Source organism: Vicugna pacos, chromosome 13 (genome assembly GCF_048564905.1).
Source record: "Vicugna pacos chromosome 13, VicPac4, whole genome shotgun sequence".
Lineage (NCBI taxonomy): Eukaryota > Metazoa > Chordata > Mammalia > Artiodactyla > Camelidae > Vicugna > Vicugna pacos.
In genome coordinates this window covers 37030427-37056198 of record NC_132999.1, presented here as the reverse complement: position 1 = coordinate 37056198, position 25772 = coordinate 37030427, and the positions used below count along the sequence as shown (strand labels likewise).

The 25772-nt window shown below is 41.9% G+C and overlaps 1 protein-coding gene across 6 annotated transcripts; it reads right to left on the bottom strand.

Annotated features, from left to right (window-relative positions):
- Positions 1 to 521: 521 nt before the first annotated feature.
- On the bottom strand, positions 522 to 25772 carry ZMYND12 (zinc finger MYND-type containing 12). 6 transcript variants are annotated; one of them, XM_006215835.4, is made up of 8 exons: positions 25464 to 25772; positions 16569 to 16710; positions 15151 to 15322; positions 8673 to 8842; positions 5512 to 5634; positions 4363 to 4474; positions 2918 to 3063; positions 522 to 939 (listed from the first exon to the last, which is right to left on the bottom strand). In XM_006215835.4, exons 1-8 carry the CDS (start codon positions 25571 to 25573, stop codon positions 814 to 816), a joined length of 1101 nt encoding a protein of 366 aa, XP_006215897.1. In that variant the 5' UTR covers positions 25574 to 25772; the 3' UTR covers positions 522 to 813. The 6 variants fall into 6 exon arrangements, with proteins under 6 accessions (XP_006215897.1, XP_031539955.1, XP_072830747.1 ...); XM_031684095.2 differs by having other exon boundaries at positions 25520 to 25759; XM_072974646.1 differs by lacking the exon at positions 15151 to 15322 and adding an exon at positions 16823 to 17072 and having other exon boundaries at positions 25520 to 25757.

Genomic DNA, 25772 nt, shown 5'->3' with positions numbered 1-25772 from the left:
CTCTAGTGCCTGCACTCTGTCCTGTACATCACAGGGGACCTTTAGAGTATTTCTCCCCCAGACGGGAGAGATGGCTCACATCTGCTTTGAATAATTATCTGAGAAAAGAAAGACACCAACCTGGAACGGTGCCTCTGCCAATCCATACTGAAGCTCCTTGAAAGGCCCAGGGGCCTTTTCTGGCCAAGATCCACAATTTATGTCTGCGTTTTGCTATTTATTTTCTCTATGTCTCATGTCCTTTTTTTGTCCCTCTGTTTCTCTTTTATTGCCTTTTCCATTAAGTGGATTTTTTTCTAGTGCAACATTTTAATGTCTTGGTTGATTTTAACTGTTTTTTAGAGTAATTTTTTTAGTGATCGCTCTAGGAATTATAATGGGCATTTTAAGCACAATATATCTCAGATTAATGCTAACTTAATTACAGTAAAATAGAGGAACTTTGCTCTGATACAGCTCTATTCCCTCCCTCTTTCTTTGGCAAAGATCTATGAAGCACACATCACCAGAGACCTCTGAGAAACAGGATAAACTATTTGCAGTTTAATTACAAATATCTTGTTAGTGAACTGACAGCACATTACTCAAAAGTTGTATGAAGTCATAATAAACAAGAGTTTTACTGATGGCTATGCCTCAAGCTCTACATCCTCCAACAGACACTGTGGAGCAATGAAAACACAGTGATGCGTGCAGTCCCAGGGGAAGTGGGGCATCTCAATTTATAGCCCCTCTAAGCAGCTGTGCCAGGCTGGAACGTATTAGATGTTCAGTTGTCCCTAGAATAGCCCCTGATGCAGAGCGCATGGACCACTAAGTAACGGGATGAGCTTCCTCGGCTGAGATGAGGTTCAGTAAGTCTTGAACGGCGTTTTGTTCCTGGACACTGAGCTGCTGTTCTTTGGCTAGATTGAAGGCTCTCGTGGCATATTCCTGGGCCTGAGATAGAATTGCGGTGACAAAAGGAAGTTGTCACAGAAAAGCGTTACATTGGAAGTCCCAGCTCTGCTCCACCCCAGAAACACGGGAAAGCATCCTTCAGCTTCCCACACAAGCCTCGGAGCTCTTTGTGGAAATTTGTGAACACACACTGGGTCTTCACAGCTAGTCACACGTGTGGGATGGGGGTGAGGGGGGTTCGGGAAAAGGGAAACATGGCCATTGCACATTTGAGTTTACAGCAGACAAAGCCTCTTTTCTATAGTTCAGGGCCTTTGAACCAACACTGGGAGGCACAGAGGTGAGATGGGCCACCAGTAAATTGTCATCCTGAGGGCCATGTGGCCCAGAGTTTTGACTTGGACAGAGGCTTTGCAGGACACCTTGGGACAGACTCTGGCTGGCCCTCACTTCCTTCCTCCCGCCCTCTTCCTTCCCTCTTTCCTTCCTTCCTTTCTTTCAATAAATATTTATTGAATGGTTACTATATTCCAGGTCCTGTGACTACGAGCAGGAATTCCTGCCCTCATGGAATTTACATTATAGTGGGGCAGAGGCAATAAGCAAGGCAAATAAGGAAAATATGATGGTATCTTAAACAGTGATACATGCTAAGGAAAAAAATTAAGCAGGGAGGGGGACAGGAAGCCTCAGTGGTGGCAGTGGGGGTTTGCAGTCTCAGATGGAGGGCAGGGAAAGCCTTACTGAAAAGCAGACAGCTGAGTCCAGACCATGCTTGAGTAGACAGATGTGTCCCTTTTCTCTAAGAACTTCCTATAGATCTAACATCCTTAACACACCCTGGGGGAATGACTTCCTTGAGTAGAAAATGGGGCTCTGAAATGTAGCAAAGAGGCTTTGTCCACTGTAAATTCAGAAATTCAGTGGACATGTTTCCCTGTTCCCAAAGCCCTCTGAGCCCCATCCTCTGTGGGGTCACTGTCCCTCCTCTGTGCTCCTACAGTGCCCTGGGTTTTGCTGTGATATGCCATTGTAACCCACTGACTGGGAGCTCCTCCAAGCCTTGGTATACAGTGGGTGCTTAGTAAAACTTTGCTGAAGAAAGGAAGGGGGGTAAGGGAGGAGGGGAAGGACATCCTAAATTTTCCCATGTCACCCACACAGAAAGGCCCCCTCCAACCAGCCCGCCACCCTCTTCTCTCCCCTTGACTGCCTTATATTCCTTTGTTGTGCTTTCCACTATCTGAAATTATATTATACATTTATATGTTTACTTGTTTATTGTGACCTTCCCTCCTCCAGAAAAATGTAAGTTCCATGGAAACAGAGAACTTGGCCGGTGGGTCACCACTGCACCCCCAGTCCCTAGGACAGTGCCTTGCAAATGGTAGAAGCTCAATAAATATTGGAGTGAATGAGAGGATCAGTCAACCAAGAAATCAAGAAACCTGAGATTTGCCACTTACTGTCTATAAGAAATTGGGCAAATAATGGACCCTCCCTGTGCCTCAGTTTCCCTATCTGTAAGGTAGGAATAATAAAATACCTACTTCATAAGGTTGGTATGAGAATTAAATATGCTAGTTCACGAAAAGTACTTAGTGACTGGGATGCCATAAGCACTCAAAAACAATCACCCTCTCAGTTATTTCATGGCAACCCGTTTCTGCCTGGATCCCCCCAGCAACAGGGAACTCACGACCTGAATGTAGTTAGACTAATGACTCCATTCCTCCAAGGACTCCCCAGAGCCCTCCTGCCCTGCTTCCCAGCATGGCCCCAGCCTCAGTTAACCTACGCAACCCTAGGGTGGCCCCGTTGAGGGAAGAAGACAATCTTGGTTCCATTTTGTGGACTGGACTCCACACACGAGAAATGTTAAAAGCATCTGAACTTTTTTGGAGTGAGGGCTGGCGCTGGGGACGAAAGCTAGTGTGGCTGGGCAAAACATAGCTGAATTCCACCGGAGGGATTGCTTCCTCCATTTCAGACACGCTGCTCTTCTAGGGAAACTTGCCTTGGAAGAATTCATCATCTGGTGGTAAAGCATGACCAGGATTTTTAGAACAAAGACTGTTTTTTGCGGGGCTTTGTCAGGTGTAGATTCTCGAATGTTCAAGATTGAAGTCAGGATCTGAATGGCTTCTGCTTCCTGGGCTTCATCTGCAGCGGGAAGAAAGGGAGGAGAAGAAACAGGCCCCCGGGCAGCTGCACCCATTCCCTGGATGAGCACTGGGCTGTTAGAGCCACAGCGAGTTTGTCACCCGAAAGACGGCCGCCACATGCCAACAGGAGTCTGGACAGTGTCAGGCAGCTCACCAGGCTGGCCCAGAGTTCCTAAAAAGATGTTCATTCCACAGGTCCCAGAGTTGCTAAGGTTTCACCCTTCAGACTCCTAAACTGGATCTCTTAGTCCCCAATACAGGGACTCTGACATGGTGGGATTCCTTGGATCCAACATAGCTTTCATTCCAAAGCAAGAGAAGGGAGCTGGGGCTTCTGGCGGCTGCTGCACCTTAACTGTTCTTCCCCAAATCCCAGGATGCTTAAGCGATAGCATCCGTGCTATGACTTTCTGCCTCCCTGGTGTGAGGCTGTTGACTATTTCCTCCACCAACTTTTGGCCCTAGGCATCATCTATTGACTTATTATGAGTTACTATGGGCCAAGTAGTTAAAAGCACTTTTTAAGTAGAAGCTTAGAGAAAAAGATGGAAAGGACATACACAATAATGCGGGCTGTCTTTGGCTAGCTACGATTTTCAAGTTTTCTGCTTTAACATGAACCACTTTCATAATGAGAGAAAATTCAATACAGTGATTCACTTTTTAAAACCTTAGCTCAAAACTTAGAAGTCTCCCTATTCAACACCATCCAACTGTCCTCACCTCTTTATTCTGGGACTCATCTTCAATATAATTTGTCCTTGTAGAAGTTTTCTTGTATTTTACCTTCTGTCCACCCACTACACTGTATGTCTCTTTTGAGCAAAGACTAGACCCTCTGTCTTTTTTTATACTCTCAGAGGGAATGATGCATTCCACAGCCTTCAGCCCTTTGCTGAGCTGGGGGCAGAGATATGAATCAGACTCAGCCCTGCCACTGAGAAGCTCACTGTCCAGTAAAGGATGAGGCACCAGAAAAGTGAGCAACGGCCCTTCTGGGTGGACTCAACCTTTGCTTATGTGTCCTGTAGGGGTAATATACAAGTAATGGATGCTCAGCAGAAATCTCAGGGGGTTCTAGCAGGGTCTTGTTTTCCTCCAAATCTGTCCCTTATTAACCCCTTCGCAAGGCTGTGTGTGATGCGAGGTGTCTGAATTCTTCCCAACTCTGGTAAAATCTCTTTGATCCCTGTCTGTTTCCCCATCAGTGAAATGGGCAATATGGCAGCTGTGCCCCATTGCGGACCAGGAGGGAATGAAGTCACTGCTCTGCCTCCAAGAGACAACTGCCACTTACCCAAGCCTGTGTCAGTCTCAAATCGTTTGCCCAGTAGATCGATTTGTTGGATGTGAGCCTGGGAGAGCACTTGGTAGTGATCATTTAAATAATTATTCCAGATCTCAGAGACCTGTTGAGAAAGGAGATGGTAATCAGACAAGCAGGCCAGACCTGAGCCCTTGGACCAGCCAGCTGAGAGGGCAGTGCCTCCGACCAGGTTTCCTGACTGTCCGTAGACTCCCTCTCCCATTGTGCCTGGAGGCAGGGGGAGCCTTAGGAGCCCAAACCTGCTTGGCCAGGGTAAGTGTGACAAGTGTTGGGCTGCAAAGGGCATGTGGCAGGCTGATCTGGGGACAGCCCTGATGGGGTCTAATGACAACGGCTACCATTAATTGAGCACATACAACTAAACCTTTTCATCCTCCCTACATCCCAGTGGAGGTCATGCTCTTATTATTCCCATTTTATAAATAAACACACCGAGGCTCAGAAAAGTAAAGATCACACCTGACTTTTGGTAAGAGCTGCTGTGTGGCACAGCCAGGATTTAAATTCAAGTCTGCTTAATTCCAGAGTTCATTTTTTTTCGTCCACACCACTATGTCTCTTCCTCAGAAGTGGGTCTAAAATACCAATAAACAGTCCCAGCCTGAGAGCCTGTGTCACACACAGAAATGTCTGCTAAGTCAGGTTTTTGTATGAACATAGCCAACATTTTAATATATTGGAAACAGTTTAAAATCTTTTACAGGTAAAGATGGAGATTTTAAAGTACTTTTATGTTCTTTGATCCCTTCACAGGTCCTTTCAACAATGAATTTCCCTTAAAAACCTCGTCTCCTCCTCTATCCCACCCCTCAATCTGCCCACGTCAGCTTGCTTTTGTGGGTATGACAGAGAATATGGCAGACTATTTGGAGGGGTTTGGTTCTTATTGACTCATAATTTACTATCTGTTGATTGCTCCATGGATGCTGAGGACTAGACTATATTGGTAGTGGGGAAACAGGGAGAAAGAAAAGTGTAATCTATCAAGCATTAAGCTATGTGACCTTGGGCGAGTCACTTCATCTCCCTGGGCCTCAAACTTCTCATGAATTGTCTGACACCAGTTGCAAGGTACATGGCCTAAGTATTGAGGCTCAGCTCCCATAGTCCCCACCTCACCTTGGTGTACAATGTGTCTGCCAGGTCCAACTTTTTAAGGCCATAGAAGATATTAGCCAGGTGGAAGTAGCCTCCTGAGGTCCTGATGTGCTCTGTTCCAAACGCACAACTGGCAAAATAAATCTATAGAAGGAAGAAGAGTGTTTGAGTTTTCTTTGTAAATCATCTATCTGATAAAGGGCTTGTATCTGGAATATAGAAAGAAATTTTACAACAGCCCAATTGAAAAATGGGCAAAGGATCAGAACAGACAGATCACCAAAAAGACACACAAATAAACATATGAAATGATGTTCAACATTATTGGTCATAAAGGAAATGCAAAGTAAAACCACAATGAGATACATCTTCACACACACTAGAACAGCTCTAATCAAAAAGGCAGAAAAAAACATGTATCAGCAAGGATGTGAAGAAAATGGAACCCTCATATGTTGCTGGTGGGGGTATAAAATCATGCAGCCTCTGTGGAAAAGAGTTTGGCAGTCCTCAAAAAATTAAACACAGGACCCAGCAATCCCATTCTTAGGCATCCACCCAAGAGAAACGATGAATGTCTTCACACATAGACTTGTACACAAATATTCATAGCAGCATTATTCATGATAGTTGAACAGTGGAAACAACCCAAATGTCCATCAACTGATAAATGGTAAACCAACTGTGGTACATCCAGATGACAGCGATAAAAGGGATGACGTATCGCTAAACACAACAACATGGATGAATCTCAAAAGAATTATGCGAAGTGAAAGAAGGCAGATTCAGAAGACCACATCTCATTCTGTTTGTACTAAACATCCAGAAAAGGAAACTCTAGCGGGACAGAAAGTGGGAATGACAAATGACTGCAAATGGATATGAGGGCTCTCTTTGGGGTGAAAACTGGACTATGTTGATAGTCGCACAACTCTGTAAGTTTACTAAAAATCATTGAATTGTACACTTAACTGTACATACTGGGGTGGGAGGTATATAGCTCAAGTGGTAGCGCACATGCTTAGCATGCACAAGGTCCTGGGTTCAACTCCCAGTACCTCTATTTTTTAAAAAAATTAAATAAATAAACCTAATTACTTCCCCCCAACAAAAACTAAAACAAAACAAAACAAAACAAAACAAAACACCTGTACATACCATTGTATTTTATGGTGTGTATCAGTAACGCTTAAAGTTAGGTTGAGGAATCTGAGCTTGATCTAATTTTTAACACAGTTAGTACAGTGAGTCCCTCTCAACAATAGTGTCCAGTACACATGAAGTATAAGGGCCTGGCAGGGTTAGGAAGAGGTTGAGAATAGCAGCGGCAGCCCATCTAGGCAGGTCAGCTCAAGACTTACCCAGAAAAGTTAAGGCAGCTGTTCCTTAGGGATCAGCTGTTTTATTCCTGGGAAATGATTTTCACTTTCTTTGCAAATCTCTCTCTGATTGGCTGTGGAAATCGTTTGGTGAAATGCATCCAGAAAGCAGAGAAAATGTTTCATTACATGCCATAGCAGCACTGAGCCCATTACAGCATCAGAACTGTCCCTTCCTGCAGTTTGCTAACGCTTCCAACTTAGTTGTTTGGAGCTCAAGCGTATGATTTTATACGCCTCTCCTGAAATCCTCATCTCTTGCAGAATATGTAATTATCTATTGTGGACTTATATTACAAAAATTGTAAATATAAGATTCTATCCATATATTTCATTATTATTAAGCCAACATTGTATATCATCTAGAATTCTTCTGTGGATCTAATAGGATAAAGACCTCTTGAACTCAAAAAAAAAAAAAAAAAAAACCAACCTTGAGCTGGGTGACCCAGCTCAAGAAAGAATATACTTCTGCTTAATTAGTTGGAGGCAAAGTATAGAGAGGAAATACAGAGAAGTGTATTAGTCAGGCTTCTGGGTGGAAAGAGAGGGCACCCTCAAAAGTACTTCCTGAAGACAGTTTAATCAAAGGATGATTTACAGAGACGTGGAAGGGGTAAGGAACCAGTAAGAGCTGGTGAAGCACTAGAGACTGTCAAGAGCAAGACACTATTACAACCCCAACTCCTGAAAAAACAAGGAGACAAGCAGGGTTCCCAGGGCCCAGCAAGAGCACGAGCTACAAAAGAAGGCTACCTGACAGCAGCTGTGGCCAAGGGAGAACACTGTCCCTGACAGAACTGGGCGGTTGCAGAGGACAGCAGAAAGAGTAAATACCCCAACCTCTCTCTCCTCCCAACCTCCACGCCTTTCCACGCCTCTCACTCTCCAAACCCAACCAAGGCCAGGGAGCAATGGAGTCCGGGTTGTGCAGTCTACAGAGGCCAGCCTCCCAGGGCAGAGTAAGGCAGAGAATTGGTTTGTGCTAAGGGGACATGGAGACTAACCAGCACAACAAGGTTTCCAGCAAACTTAGGGGCATTGTGCGGTGGCAAGCAACCAGAGGGAGGGTGGCCCAGCCGAGAGGATGAAGAGAGAACCAGCCTCCATGGAGACTGCGGCCCGACCCTAACCTCATTCAGATTTCAGGCCCAGGAACTCTTCCTTCTCGTAATATTGTCCAACACTGAAATCCTAATAGAAACTTCATGAATGTTGGAAGAACAGCTCAGTCATCACCCTCACCATCCTATCGAACATCTGTACAGCATTTCATGGTTTATGAAGCACTTTTGTATACATCCAGCTCACTTAAACTTAATGACCACCCTCTGAAGTAGAGATATTGATGTTACTTATACAAATAATGGCCAAAGTACTGCACGTGTACTGCTCTCCTGTTCATCCCTGCAATGAGCCAATGAGGCAGAGACTATTTCATGATTTCTGTCTTACAGGTGACGTTAAGTAATTTATCCAAGACTATGTAGCCAGTGAAATGGCAGAGCTGGGATCCAAAGGAAAGCCCTTCTCTTAAGCTGGATGCTCCTCTGCCTCCTTTTATCATCCTCAGAGCATCTGAAGCTTGGGAAGTGTCCAGGGAAGTGACCTAGACAAGGAGGCACAGGCAGAAAGTGGAAAGGCTGGAACTCAGGTCATTAGAACTGTGTTCTTGTTAATACCCCCACCAAAAGTTCAGTTGTAAACCAGAAGTTTTAGAGAAACACTCAGGGGGAAAAAAAACCCAAAACTAAACAGAGCTGATCTCAGAAACATTCAGGTGTAATAAAACAGCTTGTTTACATCATTGGCCAGATGATAGCGGGCTTCCTCATAGTTCTCCTTAGCCATGTAGAGAAGTCCCAGGTTCCGATGCAGCAAAGAGTGGGTGGCATAACTACATTCAGTCGATTTGAGGACTGTCCACTTGGCTTGGGATAGATATTCTTCAGCTTGGACGATCCGGCCCAGACCTGCCCAAAAGAAATAAAGATTATAATTCATACCCTGGCCAGACAACACACGATGAAATATGAGTCATCACCCAGTCACTCATTTATTCTTTGACTTAAATCTTTACTGACACACAAAAACTTGTACACAAATGTTCACAGCACCCTATGCATAACAGCCAAAATAGAGGGGAGGGTATAGCTCAGGGGTAGAGTGCATGCCTAGCATGCTTGAGGTCCTGGGTTCAAGCCCCAGTAACTCCATTAAATAAAAAATTAATAAATAAATAAATAAACCTAATTACCAACCCCCCCAAAAAAGACACACACACAAATAACAAAAACATAAAAACAACTTAAATGTCCATCAATTTATCAGTAAATGTACAAAATGTGGTCTAACCATATTTATGAGTGGCATATAATTCAGTCACACAAGGAATGAAGTACTGATACAGATTACAACGTGGGTGAGCCTTGCAAACATTGTGCTGAGTGAAAAAAGGCAGACACAAAAGGCCACATATTGCGTGATTCCATCTGTATAAAATTTCCAAATTAGGCAAATCCATAGAAACTTGGATTGGTCAGTGGCTAGGGACTGTAGGCATGGGCCTGAGGTGTGACTGCTAATGGTACTGGGTTTCTTTTGGGGGTGACAAAAATATTCTCAAACTAACTGTGCTGATGGTTGCATGCTAATGAATATACTAAAACCACTAAATTGTACTTTTAAAGGGTAAATTTTTTGGTACGTGAATTATATCTCAATTTAAAAATATGTGTATATGTATACTCAGTACTTTTTATGAGCCAGGCCTTGTGCTGAGTAGGGATTCAAAGATGAATCAAAGCCATTACCCTTGAAAAATTTACAGTTTGGGTGAGGAAATGAATATGGGACACAAAAACAAGTATATTTGTAATAGTTATATTTATATATTATACATAATATAATTCTATATAATAATAAATATCTTAACAGTTAATTAATATTATAATATATAATGTGTTATATATTATAATAGTTATAATAGTTGTAATAGCCACATTATAGGGTTTGGAAGTGGCAAAGAGTCAGAATTGTTTACTTCTGTGGATTGGGTGGAGACGGACAATGGAGTGGGGAGAGGCATGGTTAGTGCTGTAGACTGAATGTTGTATCTACTCAAAATCCATATGCTGAAGCCCTAATCCCCAGTGAGATGGTATTTGGAGATGGGTCTTTTGGGAAGTAATTAGGTCATGAGGGTGGAGCCCTCAGGATGGGATTGGTGCCCTATAAGAAGAGACCTGAGAGAGATGCTCCACTTTGACCATGTGAGGATACAGCAAGAGAAGGAGACTGCCCACAAGTTAGGAAGTTGGTTCTCACCAGACACCAGCTCTATTGGCACCTTAATCTTGAACTTCTAACCTCCAGAACTGTGAAAAATGAATGTTTGTTGTTTAAGTCACCCAGTCTATGGTATTTGTTATAGCAGCCATGCTAAGATAGAAAAGTCTGAGCTAGGTTTTGAGGATGAATGAAAGTTTTCCAGATAGATAAGGGAAAGAGGGCATAGCAGGCAGAATGAACACATATGCAAAGCCATAGAGAAGTGAAAGAGAAGGCTGTGTTTAGAGAACTATACACTGGTCTGTGATGCTGGAGCACAGGGTGTGAGAGACCGAGTGGCAGGAAATGAGGCTAAAGAGGTAGTCAGGGCACAGACCATGGAGGGCTTAGCAATTTGCACCAAGGACCTTGATGCATGTGGATAAAAATTAGAGAACTGTCAGAAATGGAGAGAGAATTCACTGGATTTAGATTTAGAAGGATCCTCTGGAACCAATGCGGAGGAGAGAGCAGAGGGGAGGAAGAAAAGTAAGACACCCACCAGAAGACTTCTGCGATAGTTCAGATGGGCACTAAGAGCCCGAACTAAGGCAGCGAATGAAGTGGAGCAGACAGAAGAGACTTTGGAGCTAGAACGGACAGCACGTGGTTACTAAGTGAAGGTCACCTTTATTTCTAGCATTCAGGTACTTTTGATGCTTAAACCTTTTTGTTTAGCTGTAAAGATACATAACAGTTTCCTGCCTACCTGCTTGCCTCCTAGGGAGGTTGTCAGAACTGAACAGAAAACTACTCTGACAGCCTTCCACAGAGCAAGAGGCATGCTCTATGTGTGCAGTACTCCGCTCTGTGTATCAGATGCTGCAGCAGAATGGCATCAATAAAGGATCAGGAGATGAGAACATGAACCCCTCATAAGTCAGCCTTCTGTTCTTTGTGCTTCATATGTAAGCACTGCTTTATTCTAGTTGTAATCATATGTCACTGAAGTACAGGACAAGGGGGTAGAAGAAGAAGTCAACAAGAGGGAGCAAGTAACTTTGCTTAACTGATGCTCAGACTAAAACAGGAAAATATTAGATCAGAATCAAGAGGCTGTGGCCCACGTGGCCCTGGCTCATGTTAATTGAAACAGCAGGTCACATCGTCCACCTGGGTTTTGTCAAAGAACAAATGCTTTAGCCTGAGGCTCTCTCAAGTTTAAAGAAGCAAATGCCTCTCAGCTAAGAGGGGAAAAAAATCGGTAGGGGCATTGACATATATTAGAAATTTAAAATTGTGATTGTCCAGTTCTCACTGAAAGAGGGGATGCCAAACAAGAAAGACCCCCACGAGACCAAACTGAATCAGCATCTAAACAAGCATCAGTCCCAAAGGAAAAAGCAGATTTGAGAGAAAAAGCCACAAGGCTGCAAATTCAGAGGGCAGGATGTAATGAGGTGAAACAGGCTGTTCTGAGCAGGTCAGAGTGAGGACTGTGACGGGTGAGTGGGTATGTTCAGGCACGCCCTCTTACATACTGCGCTTGCCCGGAGAGATGTGGGGATGGAGTGGAGGTAGCACAGATGTAAAGTTGCCAAAGGAAGTCAGATTATCTTGAAGGGTGATTTTCATGGTACTTGTAGTAAAGAGAAAGGATGGACAATTACGCAGCAGTGGTGCTTGTCTGAAGGTAAGACAACGGACTCACACTGGGTTAGTGGCAGATCTGAGAGACATTGTTACTTTAAGAATCTGGTCTTTACTTATTGGGGGGACTTGATCACATTTTGTTCGGGGACAGGATTGGAGGGAAGCCAGGTAAGAGGTGCAGAGACCAGTTGGCAGGCAGTGGTCCAGATGAAAGATGGTGGGATTTAGTCCAGGGTGACTTTTCCAAAACCCCACGGCTAGTCGGTGTCAAGAGATAAACAGAACCTGGGCTGTATTTCCTTGTCCAGTGCTCTTCCACTAGTTTTGGAAAAGGGACAGTCTGGAATGGGGGCCAGACCTGAGTGGGATGAAGAGGGCATCCTTGCATCTAAGCCACTTGGTCTGGGGAGTCAGAGCCCTTATCAGTGAGGGGGGCATCCATGCAGAAGAGGCATCCTGGGATGAGGAGTCAAAGCCCATGCAGGGGGAGGGGGGCATCTGCAAGGGGAAAAGGCAGGACTGGAGATGGGAGATAGGCTCATACAGGGTAACCTATTAAATGTATAAATATAGTAATGACAATGGAAGCCAGCATTCTCACTGTCAGAGAAGGGAGCTACAAATAAGGAGCTGGAGAAAATGTGGTGGTGGTGGACTGGATTTAGATGTACTCCTATGGATCCATGATAATATATAGATACAGATATAGAGATAGAAATAATGTGTGTATAACAATGAAATAACAGAAAAGGAAAGTAAAAACAAAAAATCCCTTTTGAAATTGTATCCAAAAAAAATATTTAGAAATAAACCTGACCAAGGAGATAAAAGACTTACAAGTGGAGAACAATAAAACATTAATTAAGGAAATTAAAGATGACTTCAAGAAATGGAAAGATATCCCATGCTCTTTTATTGGAAGAATCAATGTTGTTAAAATGGCCATACTACCCAAGGCAATCTACAGATTTAATGTGATTCCTATCAAATTACCCAGGACATTTTTCATAGAACTAGAACAAATAATCCTAAAATTTATATGGAATCACAAAAGACCCAGAATTGCCAAATACTGAAGAAAAAGGATGAAGCAGGAGGAATAACCCTCTCAGACTTCAGACAATACTACATAGCTACAGTAATCAAAACAGTGTGGTATTGACATTAAAAACAGATATATGGATCAACGGAACAGAACAGAAAGCCCAGAAATAAACCCACACACCCATGGTCAATTAATCTTTGACACAAGAGGCAAGAATACACAATGGAGAAAAGACAGTCTCTTCGACAACTGGTGTTGGGAAAGCTGGACAGCTGCATGTAAATCAATGAAGTTAGAACACTCCCTCACACCATACACAAAAATAAACTAAAAATGGCTTAAAGACTTCCACATAAGATAAGACACTATAAACCTCCTAGAAGAATACATAGGCAAAACATTTTCTGACATAAATCTTAGCAATGTTCTCCTTGGGCAATCTACCCAGGCAATAGAAATAAAAGCAAAAATAAACAAATGGGACCTAATTAAACTTAGAAGCTTTTGCACAGCAAAGGAAACTATAAATAAAACCAAAAGACAACCTATGGAATGGGAGAAAATATTTGTAAATGGGCTATTTTCCAGAATATATAAACAGCACATACAACTCAATAACAAAGAAACACATAACCCAATCCAAAAACAAGCAGAAGACCTAAACAAGCATTTCTCCAATGAAGACATACAAATGGACAATAGGCACATTAAAAAATGCTCAATATCACTAATTATCAGAGAAATGCAAATCAAAACTACAATGAGGTATCACCTCACACCAGTCAGAATGGCCGTCATTCAAAAGTCCACAAATGACAAATGCTGGAGAGGCTGTGGAGAAAAGGGAACCCTCCTACATTGCTGGTAGGAATGCAGTTTGGTGCAGCCAATGTGGAAAACAGTATGGAGATTCCTCAAAAGATTAGGAATAGACTTAACCATATAACCCAGGAATCCCGCTCCTGGGCATATATCCTGAAGGAACCCTACTTCAAAAAGACACCTGCACCCCAATGTTCATAGCAGCACTATTTACAATAGCCAAGACATGGAAACAGCTTAAATGTCCATCAACAGATGACTGGATAAAGAAGAAGTGGTATATTTATACAATGGAATACTATTCAGTCATAAAAACCGATAACATAACGCCATTTGCAACCAACCAGGCTAGGGGCCAACAAAGCCCACCAGACCACCCGCATAGCCTGCTCACCACAACAGAAGGACCCCCAGCCCTCTTAGGGGGAACCCCTAGAGCATATAGCTTGGGTGACAAGAGGGGAGTGCACTGCTGGGGTGCACAGAACACCTCCTACAGAGGCCACTTCTCCAAGGTCAAGAAACGTAACTAACCTACCACATACATAAAAATACAAACAGCAATTTAAACAAAATGAGGCAGCAGAGGAATACACTCCAGACAAAGAAGGTAAAATCCCAGAAGAACTAAGTGAAGTGAAGATAGGCAATCTACTTGAGAAAGAGTTCAGAGTAATGATCTTAAAGATGATCAGAGAACTCGGGAAGAGAATAGATGCACAGAGCAAGAAGTTAGGAGTTTTTAACAAAGAGTTAGAAAATATAAAAAACCACCAAACAGAGGTGAAGACTACAATAACTGAAATTTTAAAATAGTGGCTATTAAGATGTGTAAAGTGGTAGTACAGTACCTAAAACACTGGAGATGACCCCCAAATTGCTAGTTCCCCTCAAAATGCTACTTCTCCCCTTGCAGCAACTACCATGTGGGGTGTCTGCTAAGTCTGTGATCCCCACTCTCAGAACTTCCTCTCCCATCAGTAGGGACAGGTTTCCACATTTCTGTCTGAACCATGTGACCCTGAATCAAAGGCAGATACAGGTAGATACCACACTCAGGTTGAGTCAACGCAATTCTTTCTTCCAGGAATTTAACATTGGAAATCAGATGCTAATTAGTTTCCATCACTGACCTTGAACCTGGAGGATGAGTAAATTCAGTTACATCTGACATTTTGGGAGAGAGAGCACCAGCCTTGGTTTGTTACAGCACTCTAGTTCTGGTATCTCACAAAGCCTCAGTTCCCTTAGGATGCTCCAGCATCCCAATACATTTCCTCCTTTTGCTTAGGCCAGCTAGAGTGGATTTGGGTCGGTTACCAAAAGTCCATGACATTCCCTCCCCGACCTTGTGCCAAAGTTTCCAGCAACCCTGCTCTTCCACAAAAGATGTCTTGGTGCCACTGCCAAGGCTGGCCGCTTTGGCCACTGACATGACCCTTCTTAGCACTTCTTAAGGGCTCCGGAGGCTGTCAGGTCAGTTTCACTTACCAAGGCTGGCCTCAGCCAACAGCAGGTAAGCAGGCACCAGCTCGACTGAACTCAGGCCGTGCACATTCATGCGGAAGCGAAGAGAGTGCAAAGCGGCTGGGACAGCATCTTCGTGTTTTCCTTCAAAGAGGTATTTCTGGGCTACGGTGTAGCAGAACTCGATCAAATGCTTCTGCAGAAGAAAACACTAGACCGTCTGAGACAGTCTCAAGATGAAGGTAAAGGGTACCCTGAGAGATAAGGCCAACACTCAGTGACCTGGTTGAGAGCCATAGGGAGCCTGCCTGTACTGAGGTGGACACAAGCCCCAGAGTAGATGATTAAAAAGGCAAACTGGACTGTGAGTTTCTGAAGGTCCAGGAATAAGGATCTTTTCATTGTCAGTCAGTGTTTGGCATAAATGAAGGCTCAAGATAAAATTATGAAATGAACATTATTCTTATACTTCTAATACAACTTCAGTTTAGCAGAGCTGTCATGTCTCAGGACAATCTGAAACTTTCTGCCTTTCTCCTTGAGTGAATTTCGAAAGAAACATATTTTTTCCTTCTGGAGCTATCCTGCTTCACCAACATCAGAAACGACTTTAACTCTGTACTGTTCTAAGGCCACTCTCAAAGTGTCACAACACAAAAATTGATGAACCTTTTGTTTGGAGATCTATGGCTTATAAAGAACTTTTTTTTTTTAAAGAATAATAGATATGCTATTAATGCCATAATAATAGTTTTCCTGATCTTATTTATTCCTAGTATATTCGTACATCATGTTTTGACCTCCTATTATGTGCCTAGGCTCTTCTGCCAGTACGTGACATATATAAGTGTTATGGCTGCATTCTGTCCCCCCCTAAAATTCGTATGTTGAAGCCCTAACCCCTAGTGCCTCAGAATGCGACTGCATTTGGAGATAGGGCCTTTAACGAGGAGATTAAGCTACAATGAGGCCATTAGGGTGGCTCCTAAATCCCATCTGATGGGTGTCCTTATAAGAGGAGGAAATTTGGACATACAAAGAGACAGTAGGATGTGTGCACACAGAGAAAAGACTGTGTGAAGATGCAGCAAGAAGGCAGCTGTCTGCACGCCAAGGGGAGAGGCCTCAGAGAAACCAACCCTGCTGACCCCCCATCTCAGACTTGCAGCTCCCCAAATTGTGAGAAAATACATTTCTGTTCTGCCAGTAAAGGACCACCCCAGGCTGTGGTCCTTTACTGGCAGCTCCAGGAAACGAACACTGCAGGTATTCGGTGAATGTGTGGAGAACAACTGATTGAATGGTGTTGAGGACATAAAGACACGGAACCACGCCTCTGCCCTCAAAGAGGTGATGGTTTAGTGATCTCGCACATTTCACCCTTTTCCCTGGGCCGTCTCTCTGCACCTGTCAGTTAACCTGCCAAGTCCCAGAGGCCCTACCTGGCGCTGCTGCAGCTGCTGTAGGCCGTGCTGCCGTTCCTCCTCCGAATTGTAGAAGGGCATGGAGGTGCGCAGGGGAATCAGGAGCTGGCATATCTTCTCATGGATGCTGCCCCAGTCAGCTCTTTGATGAATCACGCCGCTGACAAGAAAAGCACGGACCTCATTCTCTTTACCTGTGGCTTGACCTCAGGTTCTACTGGCCCTACGGCTGTCCTGGCCCGAGAAACTAGACAAGTAAGCCCAACACAAACCAGGCAAGGAGTCCAACGCCGCTTCCAACACAAATCGCTTCTCCTTCACGTGGTTGTTTGATGGCATAAAAACTAGGGGTGTGCGAGGAGTGATGGGAGGATGTTTCTGCAGACAGTTCTATGGTTACACTGTGGCTACTCTGCTTTTCCTCCTCCTTAATAACAACAAAGACAACTTTAATGCTGCATTGTTCTTGGCTCCTTTTCAAAATATCTGAACACGGAAGCCGACAGATCTGAGGGTCTTTTCCTTGGGGAAAGGAAACAAATTTACATTGGATGAGCCTCTAGGAGACACTTTCCTATAATCAGCATATACATATATGTAAATATGTATGTTTATAGATAAGTATGTATGTGTATCATATATGTTATATATGTGTTATATTACACAACATACTATATTTATGTTGCACGGCTTGGGAGAGAACCACCTGCACCATCTTCTGTGTTCCGGGGGGCCGTTCACACAGAACACACTGCAAACGCCCTCCAGTCCAAGTGGGGCAGCAGGTGGTCTTGCAAGTAACAGGTTAACTTTTTGAAAACAAAACAAAACAAAATCTACTACTATTTTGAGGGTCAGGAAGCACAGGTGTCACAAGGAAGCACAGGTGTCACGAGTAAGTGGTTCCTCTAAGCCTGTACTCTAAAGCCAGTCATTTGCCGGCTCTCCAGAGGGAAGCACTGTGGCAGTTTGGTATACCGCTTTTCTGACTGTTTCATATGCATATTCAGTATCTGTAAACACTTAACTGGACAGTATAAGCACAGAACATTTGCAACATTGCAGAAAAATTCTGTTGGACATCACTTCTACAGAGAATCCACTCTGTATGGATTTCCAACAAACTAGTGAATATAACAAAAAAGAGGCAGACTCACAGATACAGAGAACAAACTAGTGGTTACCAGTGGGGAGAGGAAAGCGAGCAGGATATTAAAAGGTACAAACTATTATGTATAAAATAAGATACAGGGATATATTGTACAACACAGGGAATATAGCCAATATTTTATAATAACTATAAATGGAATATAACCTCTAAAAACTGTTAATCACTATATTGTAAACTTCTAACTTACATAATATTGTACATCAACTATTTTTCAATTTAAAAAACTGCAAAAAAAATCAATTGACCATCTTAAGTAAAACAAAATAACAACCTACAGAATGGGAGAAAATTTTTGCAAGTGAAACTGACAAAGGCTTGATCTCCAGAATATTTAAGCAGCTCATATGACTTAATAAGAAAAAACAAACAACCCAATCAAAAAATGGGCAGAAGACCTAAACAAGCATTTCTCCAAGGAAGAAATACAAATGATCAATAGGCACGTGAAAAAATGCTCCATATCGCTAATTATCAGAGAAATGCAAATCAAAACTACAATGAGGTATCACCTCACACCAGTCAGAATGGCCGTCATTCAAAAGTCCACAAATGACAAATGCTGGAGAGGCTGTGGAGAAAAGGGAACCCTCCTACACTGTTGGTGGGAATGCAGTTTGGTACAGCCTCTGTGGAAAACAGTATGGAGATTCCTCAAAAGATTAGGAATAGACTTACCATATGACCCAGGAATACTGCTCCTGGGCATATATCTGGAAGGAACCCTACTTCAAAATGACACCTGCACCCCAATGTTCATAACAGCACTATTTGCAATAGCCAAGACATGGAAACAGCCTAAATGTCCATCAACAGATGTCTGGATAAAGAAGAAGTGGTATATTTATACAATGGAATACTATTTAGCCATAAAAACCGACAACATAATGCCATTTGCAGCAACATGGATGCTCCTGGAGAATGTCATTCTAAGTGAAGTAAGCCAGAAAGAGAAAGAAAAATACCATATGAGATCACTCATATGTGGAATCTAAAAACAAAACATAAATACAAAACAGAAACAAAACATAAATATAGGACATAGAATACAAACCTGTGGTTGCCAAGGGGGCAGGGGGTGGGAGGGGACAGACTGGGATTTCAAAATGTAGAACAGATAAACAAGATTATACTGTATACCACAGGGAAATATATACAAGATCTTGTGGTAGCTCACAGTGAAAAAAAAATGTGACAATGAATATATGTATGTTTATGTATAACTGGAAAATTGTGCTCTACACTGGAATTTGACACAACATTGTAAAATGACTCTTACTCAATTAAAAAAATGTTGAAAAAAAATCAATTGACCACAGATGTATGTGCTTATTTCTGGACTCTCAAACCTATTCCGTCAATCTACAAGGATAATCTATCCTTAGTCTATCCTATGCCAGTACCACACTGTCTTTATTACTATAGTTTTACAGTAGATCTTGAAATTGAGAAGTGTGAGTCCTCCAACTTTGCTCTTTTTTGAGACTGCCTTAGCTATTCTGTCTCTTACATTTTCATAATAATGTTAGGATCACTGTATCCGTTTATGCAAAAATAACAGTTGGAATTTTTATAGGGATTGGATTGAATCTGCAGATCAAACTATCTTCATGTTAAGTTATTTGAAATATCTTTCCATTTATTTAGTTCTTCTGTAAATTCTTTCAACAATATTTTGTATGTTTCCAGTGTATAAGTCTTGTACATCTTTAAATTTATTCCTTTATTTAAAGTGCTATTATAAATGGAATAGCTTTCTTAATTTCATTTTCAGATTGCTCATTGCTAGCATTCAGAAATACAACTGATTTTTGCATATTGATGTAGTATCCTATAACCTTGCTGAATTCATTAGTTGTAATAATTTTTGGTGGATTCTTTAAGATCCTTACATATAAGATCATGTTATCTGCAAATAGAGGTACTTTTACTCCCTCTTTTCCAAGTTTTTATTTCATTTTCTTGCCGAGTTGCCCCACCCAGAACCTCTACTATAAAGTTGAATAGAAGTGGTGAAAGTGACCTTTTTTCCCTCATTTCTGGTTGAGGGGAAAGCCTTTAGTCTTTGACCATTAAGAAGGATGTTAATGCTATATTTCTCTATGGCTCTTTCATAGATACTTTTTAACAAGTTACAGAAGTTCCTTTCTATTCCTACTTCGTTAAATGTTTGGGTTTTTTTTTATCATAACAGGTGTTGGATTTTACCAAATGTTTTTCTGTATCTATTAAGATGATTATGTGATTTTTTTGTCCTTTATTCTAGTAAGATGATGCCTTATATTGATTAATATTTGTATGTTGAATCAACCTTGAATTCCTGGGAGAAATCACACTTAGTCATGATGTATAATTTTTTTCACATGCTGCTGGATTTGGTCTGATAGTATTATGTTAAGAATTTTTGCATCTATATTCATAAGGGGTGTTGGTCTTTCCTTGTGATGTTTTTCTCTGGTTTTGGTATCAGGATAACATTGGCCTCATAAAATGAGTTGGGAACTATCCCCTCCTCTTCTATTTTGGGGGAAGAGTTTGTGAAGAATTGTTAAGTCTTCTTTAAATATTTGATAGAATTCACCAGTTAAATCATCTGGTCCTGGGCCTTTCTTTGTGAAGAGTTTTTTGATTACTTAGCTAAATCTACTTGGATATTCTATTTCTTCTTGAGTCAGTTTTGGTAGTTTTGTCTTATTAGGAATATACTTCATGTAGGTTTCCTATTTTGTTGGCATACAATTATACTTATTCTCTTGTAATCCTTTTATTTCTGCAAAGTTAGTAGCAATGCCCCCACTTTCATTTCTGATTTTAATCATTTGAATCTTCTTTTCTTGATCAGTCTAGCTAAAAGTTTGTCAACTTTGATCTTTTTAAAGAGCCTACTTTCGGTTTGATTCTCTCCATTGTTCACTCAGTCTATTTAGTTTATCTCTGCTATAATCTTTACTATGTCCCCTCTTCTGCTTGCTTTAAGTTGAATTTGCACTTCTTTCTCTATTTCTTAAAGTGGAAGACCAGGTTATTGATTTAAGATCTTCATTCTTTTTTAGTGTATATGTTTATAGCTCTACATTTCCCTCTGGGTACTGCTTTCACTGCATTTTGTAAGTTTTAGTATGTTGAGGTTTTGTTCTCATTTCATCTTAAAGAATTTTCTAATTTCTCTTGTGATTTTTTTTTTGACTCAGTGGTTGTTTGAGTATGTTATTTCCACACATTCATAAATTCCCCAAATTTCCTTCTGTTATTGATTACTAATTTCATTCCAATATGATTAGAGAACATAATTTGTATATTTTCAATCCTTATAAGTTTACTGAGATTTGTTTTATGGTCTAACATCTGGTCTATTTTGGAGAATATGCCATATGCACTTCAGAAGAATGTATATTCTATATTCTATAAATGTTTGTCTAGATGACTTAAAGTGTTGTTCAAGTCTTAAATTTCCTTGCTGATCTTCCGTCTATAGTCGTTTTATCCATTATTGAAAGGGAGTATTGAAATGTCCAATTGTTATTATTGAATTACTTATTTCTCCCTTCAATTTTGATCGTTATTGCTTCATGTATTTTGAGACTGCTATTGGATGCATACAATCATGGGTTTTTTTCACTTCTGTTGTCTATTATGTATTTTTACCTAAGTGTGAGAAACTTAGCTGCTTGATTTCATTTATATATGTTCCAAAACAGGTAACAATAACCTAGGACAGGAATCATCAAAGTTCTTCTGTAAGGAACCAGATAGGAAGTTTTAGGCTTTGAGAGCTTTGTGGTCCCTGCTGCAACTACTCAGCTCTGCTGTAGCGCCAAAGCGGTCACAGGAAATACACAGTGCGTTCAAACTGTCTCTCTCCTTCCTTTCTTCTGGGACAACAGAAATGCCATAAAGCATTTTCTTCATAAACTGCAACTGCTATCATAGAAATGACAAAAAGCATTTTGAAGGGTTTTTCTTTTTGATAGAGAATTATTGTAAACAAACAAATGAAAGCACTTAACAGCTAGAACACGTAGAAATAGGTGAGTTCCACAGGGTATTTATTAAATAGGGGCTTGGTGAGTAATTGCATGAGCAATGGAAATGTTAACTTTGTTAACTGCCTGAACTTCTGTTCCACTGAGAGCATTTGCATATCCTGCCTTTCTAAAGAAAGTGAGCATAATTTATATATTCATGAGTTCTCTCCTTATTCATTTGTATCACCCCTAACAGCCATCACAGGGCAGTGCATAAAGAATGAGTATGTTTTCAAATCACGGTTCACAATCAAATAGCTTGTGAGCCATACATGTTTTCTTTGGCCATTACCATGAATTTGAATGTTGTTGGACAGGGGACCATTCATTCTCCAGCTCACCACAGATCCTAGTGTTTCCTACTGTTGAATACCACTTCACCGGTTTCTCTTCCTGGCCAGTGAAGGCCTTTTAATTGGTGCCCCATACGTTAAACAAAAGGAAGAATTATTGCAAATTACTCTTATCTATACGATTTGACTTGCTAACCTACAGTACTGAAGCCTCTTTTACCTGTGATGTTTCAATGTGTACTTTAACAAAATTGCCTTTTTAAAAAAAAAGTTCTAGTCCCTGGGAACATTCACAATTCAATATAGAATGATATGCACAAGATTATAGTGTATAAAATAAATGTATTAATGGCAAAATAACATAAAAAATTCATCAAACTGTCAGGTTATTAATTTTGGGGTTGTGAGATTACAGATTTTTCTTAGTTTTTTGTATTTTCAAAAGTTTTCTGCAGTGAGCATGAATTACATTTATAGTTAGAAAAACCCTTTTGCAAACAAATAAATGTTCACAAATTTAAGTTGATTGTCCTTCCCACTCTTGAAATTTGAGATGAGGAAAAAGAGTATTTACTGAGTGCCAGCTTGGTCATAGGCACAGTGCCAAATGCTTTACTTTCAACTGTAAAAACCCTATGAGGGAAAGGTATTAAAGGCCCTCATTTCTGAGATATAAAACAATTACCTCAGTTTAATTTTATGGAAAAATAGTGAAAACTCTAGGACACATGGCTATAGAAATCTGGAGAAAGATGAGGGGAGATGAAACTACCTTAAAAATAATTAAAGGCAGTGAAAGAAGAGAAAATAATGGAGGAGAAGGGCACAGAAAATAATTATTTATTCATGCATTCATCAAATATTTAGTTTCAACTATTTCGAGATACTTTGCTTGGGACCGTAGGGTATACACAGATGGGTCTGACACAGATCAAAAGGTAACATACACATAACAGTCCTTCTACACATATTCAACATAATATCCTGCCTTAATGGAGCATAATAAAATCGAGATCACATGCTCGACAACAACTAAAGCAAGGAAGGGAAATAAGAGTCATCTGAAAAAAAAAAGTCATCTGAGAGGCAGAGAATAACTGTAAAGTGAGTTGAGAGGAAGAAATAACTTCTGGCTGAAGGGGATGAAGAGGGCAGGGGAAGGGTGGAAGGATGAAGGGGACAAGGTAGGGGGAAGGGGTGGAGGGATGGAGACGGCAGGGGAAGAGGTAGATGCTCATAACAAGCCAAGGGGTCTTAACCTCTCCCCTGAGTGCCAGGCCTGTACTTAAAGATGTTTACTGTTCATCTCTCCCAAGTGACTCAAAGGCCCTCAAATTCTGTGTTCCCAACCCAATCTGTCACCCACCACCTCCTCCCTCTGTGTTCCTTGTCCTGGTTAATAGATTTATCACCCATTCAGAACTTCATTTATTCAACAAATGATCACTGAGTGGTATGTGCAGGCACTAGATCCAGGTAAGACACAGATAATTAAACAAGTAAACGTACAAGTATAAAAGTACAGGAAAAGTGAAGGAAAATGTGAGAGAGAAAAATGAGATAGGAGTGTTTAGGTTGGATTTTCCAGAGAGACCTCTTTGAAGAAGTAACATTCTGAGAACAGAAAGATGAAAGGAAACTAGGAAGATTCAGGATTGTAGGGGACGTTCCCAGGAGAGGGAAACAGCCTAGACAGAGAAACTGAGGGAGGAAAGGATTTAGCAAATGAGAACGGAAAGGAAGCCTCTGGAATGACATCAAGGAAAAGAGGGGGTGAGTGTGGTGGGAAATGAAGGTAGTGTCTTCTATAAATTCTGAATTGTATTCTGCATGCAGTGAAGAAACAGCAATGAAAACACAGATGCTGTCCCTGCCTTCAGGGGGCATCCAGCCTAGTGATGAGCACAGACCATTAAACAACTGATTTCAATCCGTGGCAGAAATGTCAGGATAGGAGACACAGAGAGTGCTGTGACAGCACTGAGGGACACCTAATTCAGTCTGAGAGGTATCGTCACTCTCCACTGGGACCACTGCAGCTAAGAAGTTACACAGACTTCAGTGTCTACCATCCAATCCAGCTTTACCCAGCTACCTGTCATCTGTCCTTAATACAAGTGACAGCATGTGAAACCCATCCATGCCCTCCCAGAGGATAAATTCTAAACTCCTTGACCTCATGTCACTGTTTGGCCCTAACCTGTATCTTCTTGATTTAAATTCCTACTACTCTCTGTCACAATGATTTTTAAAGGTCTTTTTTAATCAACCTAGAGTACGAAATACGTTTCACCAGTACAAATGCGTATTTCAACATAAAACACTAAAACAAAAGTTTCAAGAAACAGTTCAAGGAGGATTACTTTGATACTTTCTATTCCATTTTTCCACCTTAAAAAGCTGGTTGTGATTGATTCATGATCTGCTAATGGGCCCTGGGCTGCAATCTGAAAATCAGTAATTGCTCCCTCCACGACCACCTTCTCTACACACCTCTAAACGAGGTCTGTTCTTTCACCCTTTACCCAAGCAGTCCTGGGCACCAGGAGTGCCCTACCTTCCTTGTTCATTCACCTAGCAGTTTCCTTCTGGCCTTTCAAGGCTCAGTTCAAATGTTACTTCTTCAGAGAAACCTTTCCAGATACTGCCCCAGTCACCATGCTTCCATCCTTAGAGGTCCCAGGGCATGGTACTCCCTGAGTGATAGTAGTTGTCATGTTGGGTATATTATAATGGCTTTCTTTTTTAAACAAGTTAGTCTGCTCTGGACTAGGTTTCTGGATGTTTCATCTCAGGCTCCACGTAAGGTCCAATATGAAGCAAAAGGTCAGGGAGTGTTATGCTGAATAAATGAAAACTGATCTTGTCTCGTACCACCCTCCCCACACCCTCACCATCTTGCCTGTGCACCGATAAACTAGCTTGCTTGCTTTTTCTCAGATATACCAAAGTCTTCCCTCCCTTGAAGCCTTACTGTCCCACTCTCTCCCCTGCATTTCCATGGAGGGCTGTTCCCACTTTATCTTCAGATCAACAGTCTACCCTCAGAGAGGCTCTCTGTCGAACCTCCCATCACATTTCCTTCGTCTTTATAGCATTCATCACTCCCGGAAATTTTTCTGTTTGTTGGTCTACTTATCTATCTTCCTCAATATAAGATTAGATTTTTGAGAGAGGTGGTGTCCTGAGATTCCCCCAGTAATTTCAACATCTAGAACAATGCACAGCTCAGTGGGAGCTCAACAAAACATCTAAGGAGCGAAGACAGATGCGGGCACATAAATCTTAGGGGCCCGTCTTGAAGCCGCCTCGAGGGTTCCCTGGCAGAGCCGGGTACTACGGCTTGCGCAAGGCACCCAGGCCCACAGCGGTGACTGGGAGTGAGGGACGGGGCTGAGGCTCCCAGGTACCACGTTTCAGGGCCTACCAGTAGTAAGTGACTGTGCAGGCCCTGCACACCCGCTCGGCCGGGGCTTCGCACACCTCACAGCAGAGCCGGCGCCCCTTGGGCACCGCCAGCGGGTAGATCACGTTCATGCTTCTGCAGGCGGTGTTGTCGGACTCTGGGACGGTTGCCCGGCAAGGACATACAGGACGCCGGTGCCACGTGACCAACACGGCGCAGGCACTTCAAGGGCAGGGGAGAGGGGCGTGGCTCGACTGACAGTGGCAATGCGTTTGCGGGTTTAATTTTAAATAAAAAACAACTCACGAAAAAAAAAAAAAAACCCGCCGC